This window comes from Solanum pennellii, chromosome 12, assembly GCF_001406875.1.
Source record: "Solanum pennellii chromosome 12, SPENNV200".
Lineage (NCBI taxonomy): Eukaryota > Viridiplantae > Streptophyta > Magnoliopsida > Solanales > Solanaceae > Solanum > Solanum pennellii.
In genome coordinates this window covers 78,686,242-78,706,220 of record NC_028648.1, presented here as the reverse complement: position 1 = coordinate 78,706,220, position 19,979 = coordinate 78,686,242, and the positions used below count along the sequence as shown (strand labels likewise).

At 32.3% G+C, this 19,979-nt stretch overlaps 3 protein-coding genes across 4 annotated transcripts; 2 read left to right on the top strand and 1 right to left on the bottom strand.

Annotated features, from left to right (window-relative positions):
* Window positions 1-733: 733 nt before the first annotated feature.
* On the top strand, window positions 734-3,853 carry LOC107006052 (co-chaperone protein p23-1-like). 2 transcript variants are annotated; one of them, XM_015204697.2, is made up of 6 exons: window positions 734-891; window positions 2,746-2,932; window positions 3,022-3,181; window positions 3,256-3,293; window positions 3,389-3,440; window positions 3,530-3,853. In XM_015204697.2, the coding sequence occupies exons 1-6, from the start codon at window positions 887-889 to the stop codon at window positions 3,625-3,627; spliced, it is 540 nt and encodes a 179-aa protein (XP_015060183.1). In that variant the 5' UTR covers window positions 734-886; the 3' UTR covers window positions 3,628-3,853. The 2 variants fall into 2 exon arrangements, with proteins under 2 accessions (XP_015060183.1, XP_015060182.1); XM_015204696.2 differs by having other exon boundaries at window positions 735-891; window positions 3,253-3,293.
* A 698-nt stretch (window positions 3,854-4,551) lies between these two features.
* LOC107006042 (probable F-actin-capping protein subunit beta) lies at window positions 4,552-11,048 on the bottom strand. Its single transcript, XM_015204684.2, has 8 exons — window positions 10,795-11,048; window positions 8,416-8,486; window positions 7,372-7,485; window positions 6,543-6,625; window positions 6,393-6,466; window positions 6,167-6,286; window positions 5,395-5,490; window positions 4,552-4,939 (listed from the first exon to the last, which is right to left on the bottom strand). The coding sequence occupies exons 1-8, from the start codon at window positions 10,921-10,923 to the stop codon at window positions 4,856-4,858; spliced, it is 771 nt and encodes a 256-aa protein (XP_015060170.1). The 5' UTR covers window positions 10,924-11,048; the 3' UTR covers window positions 4,552-4,855.
* Window positions 11,049-12,598: 1,550 nt separating this feature from the next.
* On the top strand, window positions 12,599-15,323 carry LOC107006051. The gene is made up of 2 exons (XM_015204695.2): window positions 12,599-13,034; window positions 14,893-15,323. The coding sequence occupies exons 1-2, from the start codon at window positions 12,660-12,662 to the stop codon at window positions 15,106-15,108; spliced, it is 591 nt and encodes a 196-aa protein (XP_015060181.1). The 5' UTR covers window positions 12,599-12,659; the 3' UTR covers window positions 15,109-15,323.
* Window positions 15,324-19,979: the final 4,656 nt, after the last annotated feature.

Below are 19,979 nucleotides of genomic sequence, written 5' to 3'. Positions count from 1 at the left end.
CAAGTAGAAATAATCTAACTTTTGAATAATAAAAGAATCATTATTTCTCAAAAATATTTTTTTATAATACTATATAATTTACCCCCTAAAAGAATATACATTAATAACCTTACTAGTATTATGATAAAAACAACACTCCATTATGAATAAAAATAAAATTACGAGAAAATACGTAATTACCTCATCAAACTCAGATCCTATTTTTTTTGAAGAAGACACCTTAAGTTTGTGGAGGTCTTATTCTCTAAAATTACTTTTAAATCAAAATAAAATATAATAATTTTGTGACAATAAACCATAAAGCCCAAAGATAAGTGAAAAAGTAAAATTTTACAGACATATTTTTTTAAAAGAATATTACGTAATATATAAATACTTTCACAGTTTTATCAAATAAGAAAAATGCAATACTAAAACTTGTGTCAACAATGACAACTTTTTAACACATAATTTATGCAAAATTTGTTAGACGTGACTCGAGCACTAGGCGTTGAACGAATTTAAAATATACAATCAAATTCTTAGGACATAAAACATAAGTCTTACAGAACTAAACCTCATACTTGAGTCTCGAAGCATTTCGCTAAAGCCTCACCCTAGAGCGAACCCCGAGGCGAGTCTCCACTGAGCTTTTTAAAACACTGATTCTAGTCCGGCAATAACAAAAGCCACAAAAAGCACAACCTTTACATTATGTTTTTTTTTTTAAAAAAAATTAGGAGTATTTTTTATTTTAAATGATACAAATAAAAATATTTTCACTTTTCCAAATATCAAGGCAATAGAAGTATATAGAAACTTCCTGCAGTATATAATCAAAACCTAGCAATTCCAAAACGGCACATACAAACCTCTGCTCTCTCAATTTTCCTCCCTACCAACAATCATGAGGTAATTTTTTTAATCGTATTTATTTTGTTGCATTGTGATCTCATATTTTGGGCTTTATTACTTGAATTAAAACCCTAAGTGGATGATTTTGCTTACTTTGTTATAGATAATTAATTTGATTTGGTGATCTCTGTTTAATTGTGCATTGGAAGGCTGTGTTATATGTATATAGTTTGCTTGCTAATTGATAATAGAGGCGGAGCTAGGTGGGGGTTCGTACGTTCAGATAGCTTTTCCGGTGATGCAATATTTATATTAGAAAATTAAATAAATATATGTGTATTCACTAATGAACCTCTAACCCCTAATAACATTGATTGACAGTGTGGAAATACTTTTCACGCTAGAGTTGTGGTTTCGAATCCTAAACTCTTAATCCTGACTCTATTGATAAGGTGTAGACAATATTGTTCAAAGAGCATCTATATAAATAATTTAAGGCAAACACTAATGAGTGCAAAGGTGGGGTTGAGGGGTTGAGGTGAGTTAGGTATTGGGAGGGAGGAGGGAGGGGGGAAGGGTAGAAGGCCCCGCTTCCGGGGTGCGGGGTAGTGTGGGGGCTGGTGGAATGGGGGTGGTGGTGGGCTATAAATAGTATAGTTTCTCTTTTGAGTGTATTCTTGCCTCCTATTATGTTTTGAGACCAGATTGAAGAGCAATTTAATTTCTAATAGCATCTATTTTTTACCTTGTATCTTTAAGCTACTAAGGGAGTAGGAACTTCATCTTCCACTCATGGTTACTTTGGCTGAGATACTCGATTTTTCATATTTCCTTTCGATAGGTATATGAACCGAAGGACATTCCCTTTGTATTTGCAGTTTACGATAACTTGGCTTCTTGCTAGTGTAGCGTCTATTGACATTTTTTCAGTGAGAGTGAGCAACATGCCTTTCCGTGGATCTAGTATGAACTTGTTTAAAGAAACTTTAGAGTGTTGTTTAAACACGGATGTGGATGTGAATTGTTTTAGAGCGAGTTGCAAAGGGAAAAGGGTAAGGGTTGACTTCATTTTGCCCTGAATTGTCTTTTATTTTTGTACAATTGAGGAATAATTTCACTTAGAGTGGGAGTTCCTAATGGTCTAATGGTGAGGTTGGAGTCGTAGCACGTATTTTCTAATTAAGAGTACTCATTATATCAAATAAGTCATTTGTTGGCCCCCCAAGTTGTTTATCTTTTACTTTAACGTAATTACTTATACTAGTGTTTGTCTTGTTGATTAAAAAAAATGAACCTTAGGCATATTTCAATTTCAAAAACCAGTTCATGAGGTGAGAATTGCTTAAGACCATATGAGGAAACCGATGAAGTTTATTGAGAACCATGAGTTGAGGCAAAAATACTAGGCGATTTCTTTTCATCAAGAATTGGTGGATATAATTATTCAGTGATTGTGCTTGTGGGAGATAGCTGATACTTCGTGAAATTAGTTGAGGTGCATCTAAACTGGTTTTAGACATCATGGTTTGAATTTCAAACTTTTAGCTGTTATCTAGTCTTGCATAGTCCTGGAATCAGATACTCTGATTCCCTGTCTTGGATCTTTTAAATTATCTAGACAGCTTAGTTCTGGATCTAAACAAAATCAACACTGTTCTAATGAAGTATTCAGTTCAATTAGGAGCAGAAAAATTGTTATTATGGTATGTCCTTCTCAATTAACTTCGTAAAGTTATTTGTGTCATGTGATACTTAAATTGAAATGCTGCTCAATTGTAAATGTCTAGACGGATAAATACACAACTACTCCATCTTTATGGTTATTGGGTGTTGAAAGTTCTGATCAATGAATGTTTCCCAACGATACTATTGGTTTATTGAATATATTTGTTCTGTCTTTTTTTTTTTCAGTCGACATCCTTCTATCAAGTGGGCCCAGAGGTCTGACAAGGTGTTTATCACAGTTGAGTTACCTGATGCCAAGAATGTAAAGCAGAAACTAGAATCAGAAGGAAAATTCTCTTTTTCTGCAACTGCTGGAGCTGATAATGTTCCATACGAAGTCGTTCTTGATCTCTTTGATAAAATTGACGTTGATGTGAGTAAATCTCCTTCGCTTATTCTCCATGCTTAGATTTCGGTATGTTGTACCAAAGTTTACTCTCTCATTTAATTGTCGTCATTCAGGAGAGCAAGTCTAGTATTACATGTAGAAATATCTGCTATCTTGTAAAGAAGGCAGAAGACAACTGGTGGAGCAGACTGATTAAGCAAGAAGGTAAATCACCAACGTTTTTGAAAGCTGACTGGGACAAATGGGTTGATGAAGATGAACAGGATGGTGAACGTAAGTAAATTTCACCACGGTTATGCCTCATTGATAAATCTATATATTTACCATGACTTAACTTTTTTCAGCAGCTGGAGCAGATATGGATATGGGTGACATTGACTTTTCGGTAAGCACGATTCATGAAATAAGTACACTGTAGTTATTACTATTGATTTGTGCTTGAACTTTGAGACTTACATTACCTTTTTCTTTATATTGCAGCAACTCAACATGGGTGGTGGTCTAGGGGATTTTGATGCTGATGAGCCTGAAGGTAAACCGGGTTTTTTAACCGTATGTTAGGATTGAGTCTTGTTTTATCTCCATTTTCGGTGTGATATATAGTGGATGTGTTTTTTGCAGAAGAAGATGAAAGCGACACTGAAGAAGAAATCGAGCATGAACATAGTGAATCTCAAGCAGCAACTCCAGCAAGCCCTCAAGTTGAGATAAAAGCTTAGAGAAGCTCTCCCTATTTTTTATGCTTTTTGTTTAACTTCTAATTATTAGTATAAGATATTTAGTTTGAAGTTATGTGTCTTGACTATTGGTGATGGAGCTTATGTTTTGGCTTTGTTATTCAGTGTTTATACATTTGGGATTATTTAACTTAGAGAAAAAGTAGATTATGAGAAGTAATCTGAGGATCCAATTATGTTAAGAAACAAATTAAATGTTTTTGTTGCATCTCATTCCTTAACTACTAAAACTCTTGACGGAACTACCTTATATTAGAGTAGTTCCGTTTTGTATGGATGATCCTTAGTTATCATAAATAAAAAATTCATCCTTATTAAGCAAAAAAAAAAAAAATGATAAATTCTTTTTCTAATTTTCACTTGGGGCACCTTGCCCCACACAAACCCATGGGCCTATTTGAATGACCCGATGGATTTTTGACAAGAAATAAGAGCACATAACTGTTTTCTATTTTTCGAAAATCTATAATGTTATTAAGTTATGGGTAAATTACATAAATTCCATACATTTAATAAGAAATCACAATATATCCCTAATAATAATTGAAGCCCGAATATATTAAATATTGTTTCGGATACATTAATATGTAAAGAGGATACATTAAAAACTAGCCTGGATACATAATATATAGGTCCGGCCTCAAATACACTAAATACTGATTCGAACACATTAATATGCAGCTCTAATACATTAAAGAAATAATTAGATTTGGAGATGTTTTCAAAAATATTAAGAGATAATGAAAATAAGTTAAACAAAAGGTGTGTATTTCCGCAAATTCTACCTAGAAAGTTTGTATCAATAAAACTCTGTTGATCATAATTTAAAATCTTCATCTAACCTGTATTTGTCATACCCTATTTTCTGTTGGAGCCATAATAAGTAATAATAATGACAGTAATATCTCAGGCGTATTCATATTGTATTAACTGAATTGGATCCTCAGGTAATGTGCATCTGATCCTTGAAGAGCGAAATTTGTATGATAACCCACATCTCAAATGAAAGTGAATACAGTTTCAGACAGTCTAAAACTAGGACATTTAAGCGCTCTGTAAGACTCAAATGTGTAATAAATTATAATACAACCAGTTATCAATATAATGAATACTGTTCAACCACGACCATGACCACGACCACTACCGTTTGACATGGAAGCAAACCAAGGTTTACACAAATACTCAACAGACAAGGCAAGAAAAACAAATCTCAGGTGTCAGGCAATTTCATCTGCACCAGTTCAGCAGGTGGCCTCAGAGTACAAACCATTTCATTTGTCTTCCCAAAATATACCTGCAGGTTTAAGTAGTTTTTGAACTCAATTTCAAGGTATGTTTTAACATAGAAATGACACAACGGAAAGAGGTCTCTTATCAACAAAGCTTAAAGCATCCCTTTTTTGAGACCTTCCACCAATTCAGGTAAATTCATACTTATTCCGAAGTTATTTTCCAAGTGAACCACGATTTCCCTAAACTATATTCACTACCCGATAACACCCTTGGTCCACTTTCTGCCTCCTACTAAGCATTTTCCAGTAAGAAAAGCTAGTACCAGATAACATCCTTTTCTTCACCTTTCTGCTGCCTTGCATCAAGGGAGTATAACAAAGAGGTGCGAGTCATTGATTTCAATAATTATCAAGTCTTAGGATGAACTAATTAGCAACACACCGAAGGAAGATAACCCATCAGTTCCATCAAAGAAAAGGTAAAAGGAAAAGAACTTCAAAGAGTAAAGACATATACCTGATCCAAGGAGTTTCTCAGCTTACCCTCCATCTCTTCAATCATCTTTCCCATGTTACACAGATGACCCTCTGAGACAGAGAGCTTCATACTCATCTATACATACGCAAAGGAGGATAAATTAGTAAAAAGTACCAAGATTTCCAGCTAATGTCTTAATCCATACCATGGAATGAATAAGGACTTGCAGAGATCAGTTTGATGGGGGAACAAGTTCAGGGTCTGAGCTAGGTTGTGCAAGGGAGTTCAAATTGAATCTCTTTCACCATAAAATTATATTGTCTAAATAGGGTAAAACCGTTTTTTTATTGTTAAATATGAACTATTGAATCCCCTTAACAAATGGGTTGATGAAGATGAACAGGACAGTACACGTAAGGAAATTTCACCATAGTTCTGGCTTATTGATCATGACTTCAAATTTTTCTTAATGTGGGCGCGTCCTTTGCATCTTCATACTTATTAAAAAACTCTCATGAAGTTATCACCCATACGATACAACAACATAATGCGAGAATGGGATTTCTACTTTTTCCGAGCTTGATATGCCTTAAAAGGTCTTTCACAAGTCGGGGCAGTATTACCACATTCATGCGGCGTCATAAACGCATTAAAGCCTCATTTATTTTTATTGAGATTAAAAGCTTGAATCATAATACACATCTGAATAGAACTTTAAATGTGCATCAAGATTTAAATGTTTGAATCGAAATACAGATTTGAATGTTAAGAAACAAAGCATTATATAATTGTTACAAAATCCATTAAATACCTGTCTTCTAATTGATCCAGACAAATTGAATGAGCCTGATGACTCATTGTCAGTAGTCAAGGTCAGCATCACTGTACTAGTCAGGCAGTACTGGACAATTTCTTCCTCTTCTGGTCCCACCTGAACAATTTGGTAACAATTTTAAGCCGTGCTCATTAATTGAACAAACAAGAAAGTGAAGAGAAGACCAAAGAAGCTCTCTCTTTCTTTACTCAGAAGCTAATACCTCAATAACGTGTATGGCATCCCAGGCTCCTTCCTGGAGATACCCCCTTCTACCATGTCCAGTCTTGGAGCCATCTACATCCTCCAAAAAATTTGCAAATTAGAAGCAGAAAAAATATCACGTATTTTTGGAAATCCAAATAGGACTTACCTTTCTTTATTAAAAAGCAAGCAACAAAACCTTCATTTTCATCTTCCCACATATAAACTGATGAGATGCCACCTTCATAGTACCTAACAGTGTTTTGGTCAGTGAAACTGCAGAAAATGCTGTGAATAACCAAGAGATGAAACTAGTACGGATGATATCTTCTTAGCTAGTCCTATCATAAGTTAACATGATAGGACAAATCTGAAAGAGATGTCCTAGATTCATCTACAGTTAAAGACAAGCTGAACGAAATATTTGTGAATAAGAATTTTATTGGCACAAGGGAATTTGCAAAAAGAGGTTTTGCATTATGTAGCAAATGTTTTATTAGTGAGAGAGACAAAGAGAACGTCTGTCATATATTTTCGCACTGCCATGTTATTACTCAACTGTGGCAGCTTTGCTTGAGCATCACTATCACGCATTGGGTTATGCCAGAAACAACCAGCTTGATGAGATGCTGGACCAGAAAATGAAATAGGAAGAGGAAGCTACTATGGTGGAATACTATACTTGCTCAGTTGCTTGCAGATGGTGGACTATTGGGACTGAGAGAAACAGAACGTGTTTTGAAGATAGTGCCAACTCCATTCACAAGAAAGTTAATTATATATTTTTGTTTTGTTAATAATGTAGTTTGAAACATGTAAATGAGGCTGATTCTACAGAAGTTAAAATCATTTACAAGAACAGGTGGGGCATAATATTGGGTTTTGTTTTCTGGCTATTTTGTACAGTTTGACAAGCACATTCTCCATGCTGGTTCATTTATAAAGCTTGGTACAATTGCATAGCAAGAAGAAAAGACGAGGTAAATAAGGGACCTCACTGGTCACGATAGATAGCAAAGACTTCATTTGCTTCAACCTCAAGTTTCCTCAGCTCCAGAGAAGGTTGAGGCGCATCTTCTAATGGTGGATGATACTTATTTGACCAAGGAGACCTACAAGTGAAAATACCAAAGTTATAGATAGAACATCCATCAAATGTAGCATAGGATTTGTGTCATTTTATGTCTTGAAATGCAGTAGAAAACAACTACTGGCCAAACATGTACTCCAACGGTGTTAAGCTTATTAAATCACCTGATATTCACATATTGGCTTTACTATCATGTCAATATGTTGTTAGCCAACTCTACAACAATCGAGAGCTCTTTTACTAGGAGGGTATTCTTATGGTCCAACATATAAAGAGTCAGCACTCCAAAAAATCAGAGAAAGAGAATGAGTGATATAAACAGATAAACTAAGACCTGTAAGGCCAAAAATCTTGGCCCACATACATGTCATCAGACTCATTTTTTGGAGAAGTCTCATCCTGATAAATTAAAAAAAAATTATTTACAAAAAAGCAGCAAAAAGATCACAACTACAAAATCCTGATCAGAAACACTTGTAACAAGTCCTACCTTTATCAGAGGTTCTAAGGAAAGTTTAAGTGTTTGATGGTGAACAATTAAAAAGTTACCAGGTATAGGGCTTCTGAAGAATCAAGAGACATTGTTAAGTGGAGTGATGGGTACCGGCAAGTTTCAAATATTTCAAGACAATTATGGTCAAATATGAAAATGGCACCCTATGAGGAACACATAACAACAAATAAACATGGATGAAACCAACATTTAAATTGATTGAAGTTGCCAAAACAAAAACTTTGGACTTGTACACACAAAGTGGAATTCCTTCCAAGCAATTCAATTTCATAAAAATATTATAATCAACTCTAGCGCATGATGAGCTGTGAAAATATATATTTAACAAGCAAGGAAATCTTAATAAGTCAATCAAAATGACAGTACGGGAAGAATCCTCTATGGGATTTGATGCCGTACAATAGCACCCCATTTAGATACAAGCAATTAATCAGTTACCTATATGAATCAGCATCTCTGTTATACTCACAGAGGATGAACTCTTTGCCGGACTCCATATCGCACAAGACCTGATAATCCAATTTCAAGACATTAGCTTTATCAAGATGAACAAATGTTTGAGACTTGATGAGTTCAAATACCTTCATTTATAGTAAAAACTGACCAACATTTGCTCTAGCCTGAAGCTAGTATATACCAGTATATCACATGCACATATCATGGCCATTATCCATATTAAGTTTCTCTAATCCAAATAACCAACAAGAAAAGCGAACGAAAAGCGAAAGAGAGGAAAATATATGGAGCTCGTTTTTTCAAGAATGTAATTTTATGAAAAGATAAATTATCACGAAAAATCATGCTTCCTTTTGTCATGATATCAAAATGCAATTTGCAGTGGAGATTTATCTTCTCTTAAAAATGTTGGCCATCCTCAATTCAAAGGCCAGCATCAACAAATGCACAACCGTGAAAGACATAATATACAATTTTGGCTTATGATCAAAGATAAAAAGAGGTAGCTCGGCAAAAGTAATGCTTGACCCCTCCAAGAATCATTATTCAGTACTGCAACCCAAGAAATGTACGGTCTCGGTATAAGAAAGTATCATCAATCTTTTTGCAAGTAAAAATAAATTATCTGAAAATGGAAACTCAACAGTAGGTTAAAGCTCTGATAAAGGTAAGATATGATGCAGTGCAAGCACTTATCTGCATTAATATCTCATACATCCCATTCCCATAATTAATAGAGCAGCATGTAAACAATGTATTAGAATCATTGTTCGAACCACTGTAACACTGAAACAAGAAACTTTTCTGGGATTTCATACAATTCAAATGAAAAATTTTCCAGTCCTTGAAGTGATTCTATATTTTCAATAGAAAGGTAGCTTTCATGTTTTCACTTAACTTCTTTTTCCTTGATCAAAAAAATGTTCTTTATCATTTTGTTTACCTTCTGAGGTGGTTACTGATGATTCTGAACCAGAGTGATGCAGCAACTAGCTATTTTATTTGAATTGGTTACGCAGATAAAAAGAGCCTCGTCCTAATTTGGTACATGTCTCAAACATAGATCACGTCCAAGTTGAGAAGCATTACTTATCCAAAACATGATAAAAAGTGGAGTATCTAGCAGAAGTCCAAACTCTATTGAATCAGTAAAGGAAGTCACGCTATCAAGTTAGATAAGCTGTACTGATGTTAATCCCACTATCAATACCAGAAGATAAGAGGTGAATGTTCAACTTCCGCTGAAATTCAGTCATTCAAATCAATAGAGATTTGAGAATCTAACTAGATAGGGTTGGCTAAAAAAGATTCTTTATTGGTTTCATCTTGTTAACTTCATTCCGATACTCAATAATTTGTCTTGTTGAATAATTATAGATTCTCTTATAGTAGGTCCCTCCATCTCATACTTATCCCTATAATTCCTGTAGTATTTTCTAATTAAATTTAAGAAACTACAGCCAAACATGGGGGCCTAATGGAGAACTTAACAATAACAACTAAACCTCAATCTCAACTAATTGGTATCACCTATTTAAATCATTTGCTTCCATTGTGTTTCGCACACTAACTACATTCACACGGATTCTAAAATTCTCATATGCGCACACTCAAAGGAGCCGGAGCTAAATATTAGATGTTCAATACGTCACAATGTAAAATTAGGTCTTAGACCTAACTCACACCCAAAAGCTAGCTCAAAGGAGGAGGATTGCCCAAGCCTTATAAGGAGTCCACCCATCTCATTAATCACCGACGGGCCCTGCTCTGATACCATGTAAAATTAGGTCTTAGCCCTAACTCACGCCCAAAAGCTAGCTCAAAGGAGGAGGATTGCCCAAGTCTTATAAGGAGTCCACCCATCTCATTAATCACCGATTTGGGACTTTTGTCATTCTTTAACACACAAGAAACTGAATTACAGATCCAGAATACTGAAGCAGTTGCAATTAAGTCAAACTGTTTTGCGCTAAACGACAACCTCAGCCCATCGAAAACTTAAATTGTTGATTCTTCTGAATGCATCGCCACTATAAATCCTTACAAAAAAACTAATTCATTCCATGCAAATGCAACGTCAACTAACTCAAAAGGAGTATAACTTATAACTAGACATCATTACATCAAAACTAAACAAAATCATTCTGCACATCTACAGACCACAAAACAACAGCTACACCTCAAATATAAGAATCATCTGTATCAATTCCGCTTTATTTCATTCTGATGCTCAATAATATTCAACTAAAACGAATTAGGGTTCTCTAACTCAAAAATTGAAATTTCAAAAAATACAAAATGAGTAATATTCAATGATGTATCTTACAAGTTCAATTGCGAAGAGTTTTTTGGTTGTATTACCTGGAGAGGCTGATCAACTTGAGAAAGGAGATCTGAAGAATGTTCAGGCAAGAGACTTAACAGAGCAGATAAAGCAGTTTCTGTATGCTTTGGAGGTATTCTTCTCATTAATCCCATTGCTGCTTCCATAGCTATGGTTTTCCCCTCTTGAAGAGAGAGAAATTGACAGAAATGATTTGGGGAAGTTTTAGAGAGAGAAAGAGGAAAATGGAGGAGGCGCCTTCTTTTGATCCGAGTTTCCCTCGCGGGAAAATACTATTAAAAATTTGGACTATCTTTTTTTTTTATAGATAATTTTTTCGATCGAGCTTATTGCATTAAATATAAATATAATAATTTATTCTCGTAAAATTGGCTAGCATGTATTTAATATATGATAATATCAATTAACTAAATATAATATTACTATAGTCATTTACATAAGAATATAGTAGCAAAATAGATGTGTTGACTATAGACTATAATTTAATTTCCTTTGTTGTTTCTGTTTTTTATTTCATCCAAAAATATGGAATATATACATGTTTATATACTTCTATATAGATGGTGCCTGACCATCTAATATATGTATTTATAAGTTTTATATTGGTTTAGTTTTGAAGCAAATAGTATATATTTTTAGTGAAATATCAAGAATAATAGTGTTATTTTTTTTTGGTCTTAAATAAAATTTTAAATGATCAAAAATTGCTAGTGAAATGAGTGGTTTGGTTGGTGATGGGACATTTTGGGTCAACTTTCTCATGGCTACATCATTGGCCCAAGTGTGTGAGTAGGTTTGAAGGCATGTCTATAGTATGTTTTTTTTTAAAAAGAAAACGAAAATTGTCGTTGTTATTTTTGAATGTACAAAGAGTAAAATTCTCGTACTCATGTAATAGCTTGTAAATTATATAGAGAGATAATATGAATTAGCTTAGTGCATTGTGACGAACGAGCAAGAGCTTTCGAATTTGAAACCTCCGACATAAGAATCTTAAACTTAATCATTGGGTCATCGAAGCATTTGCTTATAGTATAATTTCGGCTTTAACTTCTTTTTTTCTTTTTAGGAATGAATTTTCAAGTTCAAAAAATGATAAATAATGAATTTATTTTTCTACTTTCTAATTTTTTATTACGAGTTTTCTTTTTTTTGTCAACAACATATTTTACTATAATTAGAATTTGACATTATGAATTCAATTAATTTTACCATTAATTTCCATCAAATTTATTGAGTTTATTATATATACCAATTTAGATAATTATAAGCCAAATTTTAAGTGTTCATCTTAATATCCGATTAAAACATTGAATACGTCCCTAGTTTTCTAATTAACAATAGCACAACCTTTAAATGCTTGCATGTTGAAAACATAATAGTGCCATCCATTACATTTCATACGATTATCTTTTATCGAACAAAATATATAAAAAATATAATGAAGAGTTGTAATCTCAAATCTAATATGATATATATACTATATAATATATAGTACTGATCAAATATTGGTACGGCACAGTAAAATGAGAGTTAAATATAATTTATTACGTTTCAATTCTTATTTCGTAAAAGAAAATTGAGCAAAAGGATAGAAAAAAGAAGAAGACTTATTAAATTGAAAAAGCAAGCCTCATAAAATAGTAACTCATCTCTAATCGACAATCAAATGATCCGGCTCGGTAAATATACTACATAATAAAATATAATGCCGATAAGTTTATTCCAAGGAGAATATACTCACAAAAAATAGAAAATTAAATTGCCACCTTATAAAAAAAAGCAATTTTATTTATTTGTTTATATTTTTTAGGTAGCTCAAAATTTCATATTTTTAACGACCTTATACCATTGGCTTTTCCTTTTCTCCATTGCCATAAAAATGGTGGAGATCACAGAAGCTTTCGCCGGCAGCGACGCCGCCGAAGCGACTCCACTGTTATCGAATCTAAAACCTAACCCGAATCCGAACCCGCCAAACCGGACTAGATCCGTAAAGACGAAGGTCCCGGAGGTGGAGGTCCACCTGTACCGACGTGGCAAGGGTCCCATCGACGTATTCAAGGCAAACCTTGGTGGGTGGGACCAGGATCAGCTTGATGTTAGGGAATTTCTCGACAAATACGGGTTCAAATCGGTTTATGCATTCAAGCCGGAAACGGGTCGGGGCGTTCCGATCCGGTTTAATCCACGTAATGGAAGATCGATTATTACTTATCGAGATGGATCCACCATTTACATTGATGGAGAACCTAAGGTAAAATTGCTACAATTGGAAAGTTCTGTTTTTTTATTTGATAAAATATGCACTTTTATACCCTTTGTTGAGATTGAGACTTACGTATTGGAGGTCTCATATTCAAAATATGTGGTTTGCATGGTGTGGGTTACTTGACTTACGTGGTTTGCGACCTATTACATAGCACTGAATTTTACCCTGTGCAATGTGGTAGCGTCGTCAAAAAAAATATGCACTTTTATTCCCAAATTAGGTAATGATTGTGTAAAATAAGAGAATAATTCCTTTAACTCCTTTGAATAAATCTTACAATTTTCTTTTTCAATTTTATTGCTTTTATTTGATAATTATGGTGTTCGGACCAGTTTGCAATGCATAAACTAATCCGAGGCTAGGATAGATGAACAAGTGATTTCTTTTCATCTGTTCTAGCTTTTGTAGACGAAGTTAACTTTCATGAATTCTAGCTTTGATAGACAAAGTTACCTGTTATTTGGTATCTGTTGGTTAGGTGAGAGGTGATAGGTATCGTATAGACAAGGTATGTGCAGGCTGACCGGAAGACTATATAATTATAGAAAGGGAGATGTTGCTCTAAAGTGATCATTTGGATTGATCGAATAATACTCTTAGTCTTAAGAGCTGTCAAAATGAACTGACCCAATCCAACCCAACCTAATCCTAACGGGCTAAAGTGTTAAATGGATTGGGTGGGCTGGCTCTTTTAGTTAAAGGGCTAATAAAATAGTAGCCCAATCCAATCCTAAACGGTCCACGGGTTGGCCCTTCAAAAAAATGAACAATATTACTCTCTTAGAAAGAGTATCTAAGAGAATAAAATGTTGAGCTCTATGAACAGGACACCAATACATACAAATTTTCATTTATGAATCACACACTTCAGCGAATACTTACAAAAATACATTTATGAATCTCACTTCGGTGAATACTTACCAAAATACATAATAGTCAATTTAAGATTTAGCGGAAAAATCTTGATCATTCAACTATTCCTCCTACAAAAAAACAAGCTAGTTTAAAAGACTTATTTTTTTTATGTTTTTTATGATAAAATATTTACAGATAAAACACTACTATATATATATATAATATTTTTAAATATTCATAGCCCACGGGCTGGCATCAGAGGCTTACGGGTCAAGTGAGGCTGGGCTAAAAAGCCTCGTTCCTAAATGAGCCAAAAATATTAGGCCCAACCCCATTTAATTCAAGGGTTGGGTTGGGCCGGCCTCGCGGGTCAAGCCTACTAGACTTAGTCTCATAAAAAGGATGGCTAAGCATAAAGATGGTTTCTTCCTTATATGCTCTAAGCTTTAGTAGTTTAGTATTTTGGTGCACAATTTGCAACTAGTCTAAAGAGCACTGGTGTTTTCCTGCTGAAAATGCAGAGAGAATATGAACCTAGTCAATATCATATGCTGGTTCCAAATTCTTTTGGCGTTGGACGATTGGACTCGATCTCTGTGACGAACAGTCCATTTGAATGGTCTTGAACTCGAGTTTACTCCATGTATGAGTTCATAGTGCATCTATATATATGATGAAATTCAGAGTGTTTTTCTCGAGAACTGAATATCATTATCTGGACTTGGAGAGTCTTGGCTATCGTGGGAAAATTGTATATTAGATTGACAAATGATACGATCTAAACATGATTTTGAAGGAACTTATTTTGCCTACTATTTTGATTGGCATAGTGTTAGATTCTAAAGACTAAAATTTACATGATTTTTAAACATGATCAAGAGATACTTGGACACAGAGAGAATAGTTTCCGAAGATTAGTTGTGTCCTTTAAATACGTTTAGACTCATACATGTGAGACGTTGTAATGGTTTCTTTGTTTGATTATTAGGACTCGTTGGTGAAACCTATAACCAGAATACTGGTCGGGGTTGCTGTTGTTGCCATACTTATAGTATCACTGGTGATAAGAGACCCTCCAGCGTGGGCGAAAAAGTTTAATCTCTCTGATGGTCGTGTCCCTCCATGGCTTCTGGCTTGTGCATTTGTTGCCTTCACGCGTATGAGGAAGAGAACTAGAGATTTCATGGAAAGTCGTCGAAAATAAGCTGGTGTTTGGCACTGGTAATTCAATTTTCTCAAAATTTTGTGCAGGCCCCTTCATTGTCTCTTGCCTTCTCTACTTTTTACTGTATTCACATATAACAAAATCAATTCTAATATTATAACTCCGCGATCATGAAGGTATATATCCATTCCTTTTTCTCAATGTGTTTGGAGAGTTTTCGCTATGGCTATGAATCTTGAATTTCATATGGCAAAGGAGTATACATTTGCTATTCTAATTTACTAATAATACCAAAAGAAATAAGTTAAAATTCTCACATAATTTAGATGTGTAATTAATTAACAATTTCGTCTTAATTTACATGTGTTTCAATTGCTTATACCTAATTTTAATTCATAGTCTATATATTCCTACAGGAAGTTTGAATTTATACACTTAATTATTCATGATATTTCTAATTAAATTAGCTATATGTCAAAATCAGGTAGTGTTAAAGTCTAATTGCATTAATGGTTCCTTATTTGGGCACAACTATAACTATAATATATACTATCATTATCATCTTTATTAAAATTATCTCATTTTTACTTCAAAGTCTACTTACGACCGCTAAGGCAATTTGTACCACACAATTGAATTTAGATTATTTATTTTTTAGAGATATCATAAGTTTATTTTTGTTGAGATGGATAGAGTTAAGATGAGCTGATTAACAATCGATAGTAACTTAATCTGTCCAATTTGACTCAATTTAGATTATATATTTTTAGAGATATCATAAGTTTCTTAACCAAATATCACAAACAAAGTCTTGCATAAATATAACATTATATCTAAGTTGGGTCGGGGCTTGAGGGTCTAGGTTGGGTTTCGTGTCCCCAAGTCAAGGTTAGATCGAGGTTCAAATTTTGTGTTGAGGTTGAGTTGGAGATTCAGTGTTAGGCCTAGGTCAAGAATATTTAGGTTTGGTTCGAGGATCGATAGCTATATTGGAATCGGAGGTTGAGTATGAGGTTAAGGTCGGAACTGGATCATGAATCGAGGTTGGATGGTCAAGATCTAGTCCTGAATATGGTCTTAAATCTGGGTCGAGCTAGGATTTGGATTCAGGTCTCCAGTTCAAGTCTGGGTTCAAGTCTAAAGTTGAACTAATTAAATATTGGATTGATTTTATCACCCCGAATCTTACTTATAATCATTCACTCAACACTCATAAGTTTTGTGTTAGATATATAAATATAGGAGAAGAGAAGAATATTACATTGACCTTGTTTATAGAAATAACCTAGATTTTTTTTATTGTTTTTGATTTACCACCCAAATTTGCATATCCAATAAATAAGTAGATTCACATCGTATAAGATCCTCATTAAATAGAAAAATGCTCACCAATAATTTTTTTTGTACTTTTGAAGACGAAATTCGATCGCGATATTTAGTTAAATAGAAAGGGATTCTATCTATTTTGGTTACTAATCTTTGGTCAAATTTGGAAAGATATTCCTGTTAAAATTAGCTTTTGATCAGTTGATGATTAAAGATACATTGTACCAGACTATTATAAAATCCAATTTTTCAATCAAAATTTACTTTTAGACAAAAAAATATCACAACTATTGATTTTTTTTTTGTCTTAATTCATTGTATTAACTTTTCCATCATCACTTATCAGTTAATAATTATGACTATCAAGTGTGAACTTAACATCTACTCTTGACCAATATTTGCCAAGTTTTCTTTTAAGAAAATATATATTTTTTTAATCTTTTTTCATGTTATAATCTTTCTCATAAATCAAGTAGTAATAAAAATAAAAAAATTATGAAAGTCAGATTACAATATCATTATTCATGCATGCATCCACAAAACTTGTGTAGAAAGGAGCATGCACTTGTAACTTCTTCTTTCTTTACTAGAGCTAGGAATCCGTGTCAGCACGAACACAATATATATTATTTTTTTAATTTTTATTTATGTGATAAAGTTAAAATTTTAAGAACACAATATATGTTATTTTCTCAGTTTCAATTTATGTGATAAAGTTAAAAATTTTGAGAACAACAATATATGTTATTTTTCTGTCTCAATTTGTGTGACAAAGTTGAAATTTTGAGAATTATTAAATTTCGATATGATTTTATATATTTTGAGCAGTTAATTATTGTGATTCACAATACTTTTTACATAAATTTTAAATAGTATATAAATTAGTCCCTATAATCAAACAAAATTTTTTAAAAATTGTTTTCAAATATCTCAAGTTGTTAATTATGATGTGCTAGAATATTCTTTTATGTTTGGTTTCAAATTATACATATTATTTCTTTTGTCCCCTATCATGCAAACACAACTAAAATTTTAAAAGTCAACTAAATTTATTTATATGTCCTATAAATTAAAAGTATTTTAAGTTGTTAATTATCGTGTTTTATAGATTTTTTTAACGTAATTTTCATTTATCCTAAAAAAGAAATATAACACCAAAAGTATATTTAAATTCCATAAATGCCCTCCACCAGGAGAAGACACATCATTCAAGAGATGCCTGGTTCTAGACTTTTCTATATAGTAGCAATAAAATAATTCGACAAAATATATGACAGAAAAATTAGACAAAATATCAATAACAGGGGTAATTAAGGGCTAATGATGAATCATCAACTAGAGAAATAATTATGCGCCTATAATTTTGAATGATTATTTTTACAAATAATTTAATTAAAGTAGTGAAAAAAGAAAAAAAAAAATTCAATGGCTAAACCACATAGAGTTTGTGAACGAAGTCATTAGGATCATGTAGATTTCTTTTATTGTATTTTTTTTCGAGAAACTTATGTAGTTATATAATATTAAAAAAATATTTATCACTTATAGTAATGATATATTTTTTTACTTGATCACTTTTAATATATTAATAATACAATTTTAATATATATTACAAAGAACAATTTCTTATTCACATATAATACAAGTTTTATTGGTGGATAAACATTTATCTCACATTTTAATATACTAATAATAAAATGTGTCAATTTCTTAACAAACAAGTATATTATATTTTAGAAAAACAATTATAATACATATATATCACATACAAAATGCACTTTTAATACATATTATAGATTTAACATAATATTATTATTATTACTAGAGAAAAAACATAAAGAAGTTGTCTCGAATTTTTAAAAAGACACCTTAGCTTTGCGAGTGTCCTATTAACCCACTGAACAACTTCAAAATAGTATGTGCACCCTATTTTTCACCCAATACCACTCATACGAAAATATTTGTAAATCACGTACAAATAGTCACTTGCCACGTGTTAAAAATATTTTTTAATTATTTTTATTTGATTTCATTGCTTGTTTCTTTTTCTTTGTATCTTTTTTTTTTCTTTTTCTCTTTCTTCTTCGCCTCAACTTTTGTCTTCTACCATTGCCTTCACCTGTATTGCAACAGTTGGCATATCTACCATGGCGGGACGAATTTCGCGGTAACAATATTAATTATTAATCAAACTATCACCAATTAATTTATTTATAAAAATACATTCCGTCAAATTATTAAATCTAAATACTCAAAATATTACCAAGTTAAATTTGACATTTAAATCACTAACTTCTCCAACTTCTTACTCCCAAATCGAGTTTCTCAAAGTTTCACTATTTCTAAATTCCAATCTTGATTTGTAGGAGGTAAAAAATTACTAAATTAATTTATTTTTTAAAAATAAAAAATAAAAATAAGAATGAACACAATAACATTAGTTTTAAATAAAACAATGATAAGAAATGGAAGCGAGCAAAGGAAAAAAAATGAAGGAAGCCATGAATGCCCAAAAAATATGGGTAAGCTAATGATGGTAGGGAAGATGAGAAAAAAGATTTGAAAAATTAAAAAAAATTATTTCTAATAAAGTTTTAAAAAATTAATACATGAGTTTTTATATTTCTTTTAAAATAAGTCAAATTGGACGTGCCATGTGGCAATTTTACGTTGGTTTGAAGCTGCACCAAGAGTCCTTCATGCGCCCATATTTCGTGACAACACGAGTGGTGTTAAATTTAGTCAAAAAGGTATATTTATTATGGATTTCGATAGTTTCGTGGGTAATAGGACACTTTCAAAGTTAAGGCGTCTTTATACAAATACAAAATAACTTTAATTGTGACTTTATGTCTTTTCTCTTATCACTATAAATGTTAATGAATAAAAGATATTATTAAAATTTATAATTATTTATTAAAAGATATTAATACAAGTAACTTTTATTAATTTTTTTAGTCACATGAGATCAAACTTATATTATTAATTATTAAACTAATAGACATGATAAGTAGGAGGCAAAGGTGTAACTATATTCGAAGGATTAGTACTATATAAAACAAGATAACATATGTTAGCTATCGTTATTACTAGTCTTAGATATTACTATATTATTACTAGTCCTATTTATCGCCCGATACAAAAAATAATGTGTCACATCGCCTTATCGATCTATAATAAGCGATTACGATACAAAAGCTGATGGTGCATTCAAAACAGCTATGTTCCAAAAACAATTGTTATAGAGGCCTTTTCAGGGGTCAATGTCTAATTTGGTACCACTTGTTACTATAGTTTCGAAAAATATTTTTTCTATTCATTTTTATTTGTCAATTTTCAACCTATCAAGATTTCTTTTCTATTTTATCCTAATTATTATTAAATACTTATTTCTTAAACTCAAAACATAAACTATATGTCAATTAATATGAACATTGTGATATAATATTCATATTAAATATTATCTCTTAAAAAGGATATAATATCCCAAAATAAACACTTAAAAATGAACATCAATAGTATCAATAAAAATATGGAATATTAAAGACTATTTTTAACCAAATTGTAGACTTGTAAATTGTAAT